This window comes from Scardinius erythrophthalmus (assembly GCF_964197995.2).
Source record: "Scardinius erythrophthalmus genome assembly, chromosome: 12".
Lineage (NCBI taxonomy): Eukaryota > Metazoa > Chordata > Actinopteri > Cypriniformes > Leuciscidae > Scardinius > Scardinius erythrophthalmus.
This window is the reverse complement of record NC_138232.1, coordinates 21991363-22003490: the sequence shown is the minus strand read 5'-3', so window position 1 is coordinate 22003490 and position 12128 is coordinate 21991363. Positions and strand designations below refer to the sequence as shown.

The following is a 12128-nucleotide window of genomic DNA, read 5'->3' as shown; positions in this document are numbered from 1 at the left end:
TGTTTTAAACATATTTTCAGAAGAAGTACAACTTAATTTTCTACTATAAAGCAGCTCTCCAGTGTGTTTATGTTTTCACTCGCAGACGTCTCAGCTCTACGGACTCAAAAGAAGAAATGAAGGCAGAGCCTCCGTGCACACCTATCCACGGACCAATGGTAGTACAACGGTGTTTACCAGCTGGAGCAAACTTTTCTGGAAAAGCTCTCTTTGGCAAGCTGTTTCAAATTCCCAAATCGAACTCCAAATGAACTTTGGTTTTGGCCTGATTTTGTTTGAAATTACGTTACATTAGTTCTTTCTTCAATTTCGAAGTATATTGGGGCTTTTAGGCAGAAATGTTTCGTGAGAAGTTCTTCTGTGCAAACAAATACGAAATATTCTATGCAATTATTAACGAAAGACATACCAGCGAGTCAATCTTTGTAAACAGACCATCCTTGGATCCATTATTTTCCCATAAGCACCACTTCCATCAAGGCAAAGGGATCTCACAGTAACTAATGAATGTGTCTGGATTTAGTTTATAAGTGTACCTGAGAAATTTGTGACAACAGCCAAAGAAACTGAAGTGCAGCTTTTTTCCCATCAAGTGCAAAACTAACCACTTTTTAAAATTATTCACCTCCAGAAAGTTTGGAAGAGCTACGTAGAGAAGAATGCAAATTGTATTGCTTTAATTTTTCCATACATCAACGGAATAGGGTCTTTAAAAAAATAATTTAAATTGATGAAGGTAAATTACAGATGGACAGCTGGGCTTTTTTTTTTTTATATTTCCTTCAGAGAAGGTTCCGTTTTGCTGGGTAAATCCTATTAAAGTGTGAGCACTAGGAAGATTCTGATTGTCACAACTATTTATATACATGTTTCCTTCAAACTGATATAGATTCTTGTGATCATGTAGGCGCAGTACATCAGGCTATAGCCAAGACCGACTAATTTCTGAGTAAACTCTAAATCTTTTGAGGTTAACCACTGAAATGAGCACTTTCATGGTAAATCGTGCTGATATTTTTACAAACAGCCCAGGAAAAACAATTGACCCGTCATCTCTTACTCGATTTCTCTTGTTCTCTCTCTAACTAGAAACATTTGATTTGTATGGTTGAAACTATGTTTAAAATATTTGACATTTTAAATTGTGAATATCAGTGTTGTAGTACTCGAGACCGGACTCAGTCTTGAATCTGATACAATATTTCTTGGTCTCGACTCGGACTCAGTCTTGAATCCAGTGCGATATTTCTTGGTCTCGACTTGAACTCAGTCTTGAATCCAGTACGATATTTCTTGGTCTCGACTCGGACTGAGTCTTGAATCCAGTGCGATATTTCTTGGTCTCGACTCGGACTCAGTCTTGAATCCAATACGATATTTCTTGGTCTCGACTCGGACTCAGTCTTGAATCCAGTACGATATTTCTTGGTCTCGACTCGAACTCAGTCTTGAATCCAATACGATATTTCTTGGTCTCGACTCGGACTGAGTCTTGAATCCAGTGCGATATTTCTTGGTCTCGACTCGGACTGAGTCTTGAATCCAGTACGATATTTCTTGGTCTCGACTCGGACTCAGTCTTGAATCCAATACGATATTTCTTGGTCTCGACACAGACTCAGTCTTGAATCCAGTACGATATTTCTTGGTCTCGACTCGGACTCAGTCTTGAATCCAGTACGATATTTCTTGGTCTCGACTCGAACTCAGTCTTGAATCCAGTACGATATTTCTTGGTCTCGACTCGAACTCAGTCTTGAATCCAGTACGATATTTCTTGGTCTCGACTCGGACTCAGTCTTGAATCCAATACGATATTTCTTGGTCTCGACTCGGACTCAGTCTTGATTTCAATGCAATATTTCTTGTTCTTGACTTGGACTCAGTTTTGAATCCGACACAATATTTTTTGGTCACGACTCTGACTCGACCCTCTTGAGGTCTCTGTCTTGACTCAGACTCGGTCCCTCCTGTTGTAAAAAAGAAGTGGAATCTTCCTAGTGCTCACACATCATGTTGCACCACTCACTTGCAATGCAGGCACAAGCAAACTGCACACCAAAATTATAAAAATACCCTATACAATCAACGATCGCACACACAGTGTAAAGCTTCACTGATTTAAACGAGAGTTTGCAAGAGTTTCGAACTCAAATGTAAAACTGTAAGCAATAACGGGGTATGAAAGTGTCTAGTTGTTATTCAGCTGGTAATAATTGTGTCTCTGTTTGGATGAGATCAGAGTGTGATGTGATGGGGCCAGAGATACGGACCCATTCTGTGATGAGTCTAAAAATGGCTCTTGATGGAGCTGCCACATTACCATGCAGGCTTGGCGTCTTCGTTTGCTGCCACTACAGCAGACAAAGGCTGAAGTGTGTTCACTGCCAAAACAGACTTGAGCTGACCTGCTGCTGTCTGACACTCTGTACAATCTACTGCATTCTAACAGCCTCCAAACTCTGAGAGGGTGATTATGTGTAATTATCAAACCTGCACCTTCTTTTAAACACCCCAAGTGCATTCCACGCTCCCTAATTCCTCATAGATTTCTAAAGAGAATAAACACTTACAATAAGGTCTTACTGAAATATACAGAGCGTTACAACACATTCACAACACCCCCACACCAATCCACTCACTCATGTTTCCCTCCTACACACTCTCTCTAGCACAAAAGTTAACAAATGAAACAGGAAAACTAGTCAGCCAATGTATCATGCACGGGGGGGGGGGGGGGGGGGAGTCGTATCTTAGGCTGCAATTAGCTTAATGGAGTTTGAGACCTCAGACTCAGTAGAAACACCATGTAGAGAGACACACAAGAGATGACTGGTAGTTTGGATGCGGTGCCTCATCAATGGAAGAAAAAAAAAAATAGTCATGCAGTTATGGGGGGTGAACTGAACATGAACTAATGAACTGGACTGTAACGCAAACGGGGAACCAAATCATTTTTTAATGCATGTCAGTGCACGAATAAGCATTTAAAGTTAACAATATAACCAAGAACAATTTATTATAATTTTGTAATGTGTTAATATGCAGATTTCTATCCAAACCAGAGGTCTGTACACTGAAAAATGGTAATATCTAAATTAACTGATCAAAAATACTATTTAATATCACTGAATCATACATTTATACCGACAAAACAAATTTTTATGTGTAGAAATAGCTCTATTGCAGGTTATGATGTTTACAGTGTTATTCTGAAGTGGAATCTTATTCTGAAGTTTTGGACTGCAAAGTAGAAAGTAGCAGAAACTGTGTGTTAACTAAGTTTCCCTCCAAGTAATAAGCACAAAATATTTCAGAGACAACTCTGAAAACAAAGTTTGTTGGCAAACTTTAAGACACAAGCCTGGTCATTTGCCACTTTTCACAATGGCATGAACTTCACAAAGTTTACAACTTCTAGCAATTAGTTTATTTCTTTTCTTAGAAGCGCTCATTTTAAGAAAGACAGTCATACAGGTCTGGAACGACATGAGAGTGAGTAAATGATGACAGAAACTATCCTTTAAACTACATATTTAAAGTTATTGGGATGCTAAATATCTTTATAGAAACAAACAAGCATTTTAATAGCATATCAGATGCTGTGTGCTGAGAAAAACACTTATCTCCTAAGCAAGGATGGGTCATGGCAACAGACTTGTCCAGGGGTTTTCAACCTTGGCCCTCGAGTTCCAGATTCCTGCAGACTTTTGCTCCAATCCTAATCAAACACATCTGAACAAGCTAATCAAGGGCTGCGTCCGAAAACTTAGGCAGCTGACTTGTTGCCTTGCTACCCTATCAGGCAATGACTTTGCAAGCAGCGTTTGTGCATGACTGTTCCTCAAACGGACAGACTTCTGAGGGAGCATAAAGATTTAATGATCTACAGCTAGATAGAGAGACCTTTGGTGAAAAAAAGCAAATATTTAACTACAACAATAGTAATTTCTCGCTAGAAATGACATGAAGGTCTGGTTTCCACAGACAAATTAGGCTTTTATAAACGTGCCTTAGAAAAATAAATTACTGGTGTGCATCTTGAGACAAAACAATGGCACTGACAATTTAAGATATGTCAGTGCAAGTTGCTTTCAGTTAAAGCAGCTCAAACATGCATTTTAGTCTGGGACTAGGCTTAAGCCTTGTCAAATCAAGTCATCTTTATTTAAACAGCTTTAAAGTGATAAAGTTATGGGGGCAGTGTGTAAATGTGATTGACAACGTGAGGTCGTATTTATTTTTTAACGTGCGAAAATTTTGGACTCAATGTGCAAAGACCTTTACTGTCACAGAATGGAACGCACAGGATTGTGGGATATCAAAGGTAGCGAAGGATGCATCTATGTTGTCTTTAAAAAACATCAGATGGAGGTATCTTAGGAGACAGGAAGTGAAGCTAACATTGGATAATTCGTAAAAGCCTTGATGCCTTCCTACCTTGAAAAGCATTCTCCGAAGGCAGCATTTTTATGATTTCGGACACAGCTTCTGGATTACTGGAAAGTTACAGGCAGTTGTGTTTGATTAGGGTTGGAGCTAAACTCTGCAGGAAAGTGGACCTCAAGGGCCAGAGCTGAGAACTCCTGGACTAGTCGTTTAGTGCAATCTACTAGCTTAAGTCATTTTTTTCTTGTTTTTTTTTTTATTTTTGATATTAACCATTTAGTGGTAAAATTACAATGCTGGTCGCTGGATTGTCTCACCACCTAGTTGATTTAAAAAATATTTTAAAGAGCGTTTAGAAGGACTGATGGTGGTGTGTTACCTTGCTGGACGATTTGGCTCTGCCGCTGTGGTTGTTGTTGGTGGAGAGATTGGCATCCTCATGCACACTGTCCAGGAGCCAGAGCAGAAACTCCAAAGCGTCATGTTGAGCATTTCCTTTGAACTGGGAACCATACTTGGACACAGCACTCTAGGGAAGGAGCGGGAGATTGTGTCAGATAAATGTTGATCTGGAATCTGGATTAAGTTTTAAAACAAATGACATGATAACTTCTAACAAATCTACAAATCTTTTCCCCTTCACATCAACACAATATGAAACTCACAAGTTGACAGCTGTGGTAATAAACAGCCTTGGAACACTACTCAACCAACCAAGTTAGTGGCCCAGAGCTAAAGAAAGGACCATGACTATAATGATAACTATACATACGAAGTTTTAATAATTGCTCTAATTCTTTGAGAAGTAGTCCACTCCACACCACAACTATGATGATTAATGACAACTATGATCAATATCTTTGAACTCACTTTCAGATGTTTTTTTTTTTTTTTTTTTACAACTTGTGAACTATTAAAACAGTGACAGCCAATCAAAATCCACCCAACTTTAAAGAGCACGAGCATTTAAAGTGGCAGACAACATGACTGCAGCGCCCACTAATAGTATACAAAACTGCATCATGCGTTCGTGTTGACGTTAATATAGTTATTGTTATAGCTATCTTATAGTCAAAGTTCTTGGTGTGAACAGCCCTTAACTGTTGTATATTCTGAAAATATACAAGGTGAGGTGTTGTTTATTTTGCAGTTTTATTTACAGGTGCTGTAAGAAATAAAAGTGACATTTTGAGCCGCAAACTTGTCTAAGATAAACACATTTTCATCTGATAATGAGTCCAAAAATGAACTTTAATGAAGAGAGATTTTCCACTTCTCTCACTTCCTTCTCTCAAGCTTTGAAAAGTCAGTTTACACCTGATTTGTTGTGAACTATTTGAGGCCTAAAAACGAACATGCACAAAATGCCCAAAGATATGTGAGGAACATGTCAAACTCCAACACTGCCATCTGAGTGTGAGGGCTGTGCAACAGACAGTATGTAAAGAAATCTGATCACATAATCAGGTCATATTAATCTCCTTATCTACAAATACTTGGATTGATCGGGGATAGAGGCAGATTTTGGGAATCACAAAGCTTCAGTAGGACCAGAAATTCTGTCCTTCTAAAATGGAACCTCATTTTGCATTTTGCCTCATTTTCATCTCTTCTCTTAAGAAAAACAAAATCCTCAAATATTGCATTCTCCACTCCTCAAAAAAAGTTTATTTCTCATTTTATATGGTTTCGGTATTGCATTAACCAGCACAACATGTTTATTTACAAGATGAAAAACATTCATCACTGCTATAGTGTTTGCTCAACTGTATCAAAAAAATTGTGCACCCAAAATGAAAATTCAGTCTTCATTTATTCACCCTCATGTCAGCTCATTGGTAGCTCAAGCTGAATGGTTGCTCTTTTCCAAGCAATTACAATGAATGAAAACTGATGCGAAAGCACCAAAAAAGTATGATAAAAATGGTTGAAGCGTGCACTATATTCAGAGTATTTTAAAGCCAAATGAACCTTTGTGTAAGAAACTGACTGAAATTGAAGTCTAACCCGAGCACTCCTTGACAAGTTCAAGAGAGAAGTAATGCTGTCCTATTAGTGAACGAGTCATTCTTATAAATCCTTTCAGTAAAGTTATAACTTGTCTGAATGATTCATTCACAAATTGGACTGTTTTTGGTCCTCAAATCCAACACAGTGACTTAAAGGAATAGGTCACCCAAAAATGTAAATGATCCTTATTTTAGAGAGTAGAGAGTATATTATTTACTCTCCCTCATGTCGTTCCAAACCTGTATGTATTTCTTTCTTCTACGGAACATAAAAGATGATATTTTGAAAAATGTTGGTAGCTAAACAGTTTTGATTACCATTGACTTCCATTGTGTATAGCATAACCCCAAACAATTTCAAAATATCTTCTTTTATGTTCCTAAAGAAAGTCATACAAGTTTGCAATGACATGAGGGTGAGTGAATAATGATATAATTTTATTTTTTGGGGCGTTCTGTTCTTTTAAGGGCATTCACACTGACTGTTCCATACTCAATGTTATTTGTCACAACAGCTCACCTGAAGCACGGATACCCTTTATCAATTCAAATCATGTCTGCATGAGTAAACCGGGTCCAAAGTTCCAAGATGTCCTTGTACTGCAACTTTATGACATTTACACCTATGGATATTTGTCTATCAGGACTGCAGGCTGTAAACTGATACTTCTAACGAACAGAAATGCGAACAACAACAGGAACTTCAGGCTGTATTTTATTTGACATGTATATAGGCCTACAGCCACAGCAGGTTAACAGGTGTTCTAGTATGAGATATTTAGGAAATTAAATCAACAGAGTTCAATCGAACCCTTCTCTGAACAGATTTAAACTGACTGGGTTTGACTTTCTTCCTCCCAGCTAGTCGCAAACAAGCCATTGATCAACTATCAACCCTTTCATACTGTAGCAAACTGTTTGAACTTCATATAAGTCACTAAACATAATAGCACAGAGACTTTGAAACCCTGTAAGTTGTAAAACATTTCATTTTTGTTCTTACAATATAAAGCTCCAATGGGCAAACAATACTATTTGTGTGTGAATTAGTTAGACATACATTGCCAAGCTCCCTTCACTTCCGAGAACAATCCTTTCCTTTCTCTTACACAAGAATGAAAACAAGTCTAGCAGGTTACCACGACCTGTCTTGGTTCCATTGCCAATTCAAAGCAACATGATGAATTACATAACCTCAGCTTCAGCGCTGCTAGCAGAGTTTCCCTCCTATTCTTAAGCTTTCCAGACAGACGCGCTGGAATGTTCCTTTACCACATTCATCTTTTCATTTTAGAATCAACTAGTTTTCCATTTTAGATCTGGGGTGTCAAAGACGTGGCCAGTTGGCCGAATATGGCTCATTGAGGAATCTAATCTGACCTGTGGGATATTTTGAGAAAAAAAAGCATATGTGTCCATATCATAGCTCAGTATGATATATTTTACATATTCAATTTTAACTAAGGCAGGACAGACTGACTCTTATTTTTAATTTGTCATCTTAAAGTGTTGGAAACATTTTTTTAATTACACACATCATGCAAATCCTGGAGGCACCAATTTCATTTTTCCACTTTAAAAATTTGTCACTCACAGCAATAAGGCGAACAGGTCACATACAAATTTGACTCTTTATTAAAAAGCGGTTCAACTTCGAGTGTGATTAGCACTACCTAATTACCAATTTAGTATGTAGGCACAGTATGTAATCTAAAAGCCTCTGGTGAAAGAAATTAGTAAACGAGCTCAGCTTACATTTGTTTTACCCCAATATTGATCAATAAATCAGTATAAAGAAGATACTGTACCATGGCATTCTAATGTACTTTTTTCATTTGCATGATTGATTTAGATCAGGGATGTCCAATCCTGCTCTTGGAGGGCCACTGTCCTGCAGTGTTTAACTCCAAGCTCAACTAAACACACCTGAACAGCTAATAAAGGTATGCCTTTAACTATGCCAGAAATGGTCTTATAATTGGGAGATAAGACAAAGCCACTGAAGGCAAGCCTGCAACCTTTAGCCAAAAAAGCTAATGCTCCAGCTTTGGCGGTAATACGCAGGGAAAGAGACAAGAGGCCGTTTTTTTTAATGAATATCAATGGAGAAGAGGCTTCACTACACCGAATTAATTGCTTTTGTGAGGAAATAGCTTATCATTTAATGAATAGACAGCCTGTTTGCTAATCATCAACATGTTTTACACTAAACAATACTTTTGTTGGGAACTAAATGTAGATTTTGCCTTGATAAAATGTTGTTTTATAACAGTAGGCAGAGTAAGGTATGTCGCGACAGGTAAGACTCAATTCATGGCATTACCAGCAGCAAATGTGTAGTAGTATTTAATAATAGCCATTGTGTAATATTGAGCGATTATCTATATTGTCTAAAGAAAATAAACAATATCGATGTTTTCTTTCTTTGCCAATTATAATAAGACTTGAATGACTATGACTGCCATGCACTATGGTGCTGATATGATGCATTTTAATGAATAAAGATAAAATGAATTGTATTATATTGTTGTTTAATGAAATAAATGTATTTTATTAAAAATAAACACAATAATAATGTGTACTCACCATGGCTTCCAGATTTCAACAAATGAATTAGACTTGAATTGTAATGATTTATGACTGCTGTGCCTAATAATAATAACACTTTTTAATGAACGAAGGTAAACAAAATATAAAGATTTCAAGAAATATGGATTCCAGAATTCAACAATTAAATTACAATTACATTTTTAATGACTAGTATCTCTGTTATGTATAGCCTACAGATTCAAATCTAAACCTTAAATGTGTGGTTTTATGTGCACTGTAATCTGAATCTTACAAAGCAATTCACACTTTTTTTCCACTCAGTAAAGCACATTCGACAAACTTTGCAGACCTACTGTACGTTTACTAGCGATATAACACCAAATATAGAACCTTACTCACAAGACGAACGCACTACTCCACAAGAAACTGTGTGTAACTGTGACTGTCTGTCATAAAACTCTGAAAGCTGGCCACTGACGTCAGTGCCATAATAAGATGAGGTACCTCACGTGATCCAAGTTAGCCGTTACGCTTTTTCCAATGGTAAGAGCCACAGACCCTCTCATCTCCTTATAATAAGACAATATCTGGGACCGAATCCGAAATCGCCCCCTAATCCACTATTTCCTATGTTAGTCCACTAATACAGTTCACTTGAAGAACTGAATGAAAACGAGTGAGCAAATTCGGACAGCCGTCGAGTGTACATCAGCTGTACACTCATTATTGCGGTGCAATGTGGTATTGAATTAGTTTACTTGATAATGTCCACTATGGTTTCGGACACCACTGTCCCTTCAAATAATGTACTATTTGAGGGTATAGGGGGGCAATTTCAGATTCAGTCTAGTTCAGCTCCAACCCCAATTAAACACACCTGAACAGCTAATCAAGGTCTTACTATGCCAGAAATGGTCTTCTTAATGGGAGATACGAGTGTCCGTGGCTCTAACATTGGAGAAAGCGTAATGCTAACTTGGATCACGTGTGCTTTGATAACCAATCACATTACAGCCTTTACAGAGCCATTACAGAGTTGTGCGACTGTTTGCGGATATCATAGAAATGAATGAGAAGTGCTGTAAACTGAATCACACCTGTCACGCAATTGTCTGTGATTGCATTTGCTTTTCAGTGAATAGATCAATCCAACACGTATATTTAAGAGCAAACATGTTGAAGATTAGCCGATGTCAATTCATTAAATGATAAGCCGTTTTCCCACAAAAGCACTTTATTCAGTATAGTGAAGCATCTCCTCCATTGACATCTATTAAAAAAATGCTACTGGTGTCCTTCCCTGCATCGTTATAGCAGGCATTACACTTTTTTTGTTTGCTAACCTTGCAGGCTTGCCTAGGCATACTAGAAACTTCCAGGCAGGTGTGTTGAGGCAAGCTGGAGCTAAACTCTGCAGGACAGTGGCCCTTCAGGACCGAGTTTGGACGATGAAACACTGGCATGAATATAGAACTCAGGCAGGAAGGAAGAAAATCAAAGAGAGATGCATAAAAGTCATAATGTCCAGTCTTGTCTTGTTTCTCCATATGGAGGAGTCATTCATTTCTGCTGATGTCCAGGCTCTGTGTTATTCACTTTCCTCTGACCTTCCTTCTCACCCTCATCATTTATCTCCTCACCTCAGAGACTAAATATCCACTGTGGCCTCTACCATATGCATGGCCTCTTTCATGTCTTTACTATTCAGTAACAAACCAAACCCTGTAAACAAGACGAGCACAAAACCGAATGGTTAAGTATAACTAATTAAACTATTAATTATCATATTTCATTTTGTTCCTATGGAAGTGCCATTCATCATGACAGAGAAACTAAATACATTCTATTTATTATAACATACAGGACAGGGTGTTGTTGAGAAGTAAAGGGGAATGCATGGAAATGGGACAGATATCAGAAACATTTCATCTTAGGATGATATTTGAGCAGAACACAAGCTGTGCTTGAGGTGGTGAGTGTATCAGTATTGCACATTGCTGGGTAACCGAGACGACACACACACACACACACACACACACACACACACACACACACACACACACACACACACACACACACACACACACACACACACACACACACACACACAAACACAAACACAAACACACACACACACACTTTTCGATTTAGTTTTACAAATACACTGAAGGAATTATTATGGCCACTATAATAATAATACATTTATGAATAATACATGTAAACTCTATAAATCATACTAAAATGAATTTTAAACTCGTGGCCATAATGAGACAAATTTGAGAGGGTTTTGCTTAATGACTCTTTGAATATGTGTGCACTAAAATGTGTGTGTGCGGGGTTGGGGGTCTCGGACAGGGTTTAAATAAGTCCAGGAGTAGGCCTTAATCTAGAATAGCTAATCGTGGTTTACAAAATGGCTTTATGAAACACAGATTGAGTACAGATTGCTAACACCTGGTTGAACAAAAACAAACAAGAATTCATTTCAAACCAACTGTGATAATCTGAATTAGTATGACAGAGGTAGAGGTGGGCGATATATCGTTTAGACGATAATATCCAAATTGTTGTCTGGACGATATGCAAAATTGGGATATCGAATATTTCATAATTTGTACAATCCGACCCCCCAAACATGAAAAGAGCTGAAAGAATTTAAAGAGAAAACAAATAACGCACACAATAACCTTCTAAACAATTATATGTAGCGATTTTTAATACTGTAGAGCAGTACTATTCCCGGAAGCACCCTCCGAGTGGCCCAGCCCATGGTCCCGCGTCGTCAAAAACGCATACGTAAATTCGAAATAGTGCGCGCAGAAGCACATGCGCAAAACCGTTTTTAAAATGATATATGAATTATTTTTATTTTATCATATGTCATTTTACAAAAGGACATTTTACAAACCGTTTGCGCATGTGCTCCTGCACGCACTTTTTCAGTCAGAACACAGCAATCAGAGGAGGACGCGCTGAAAACTGTAATGCTGTTCTCTTCCTTCATAACTCGTAGCCTACTGAGAAGGTTTGAGTTGCAGAGGAATTTGTGACTGTTTCACCTGTTCAACCACATCAAAGTTTCGTAATTAGTAAGTCCGTGCTTTTTCTCTTCTTTTTTTCTTATGTGCAGAAGAGCCGCTGTGCCTTGGTGAAACGTTACGTGAAGAGCTCTTTTCCAAA

At 38.0% G+C, this 12128-nt stretch overlaps 1 protein-coding gene across 1 annotated transcript in view; it reads right to left on the bottom strand.

Moving 5' to 3' along the window:
* The window catches only part of usp43a (ubiquitin specific peptidase 43a), a gene marked incomplete at its 3' end in the record, with an annotated part of 117568 nt that overhangs the window by 98471 nt on the left and 6969 nt on the right, over positions 1-12128 (bottom strand). The window contains exon 2 of the mRNA XM_081380354.1: positions 4769-4918. Coding sequence (XP_081236480.1) covers positions 4769-4918 — 150 coding nt within the window. The remainder of the gene's footprint in view (positions 1-4768; positions 4919-12128) is intronic.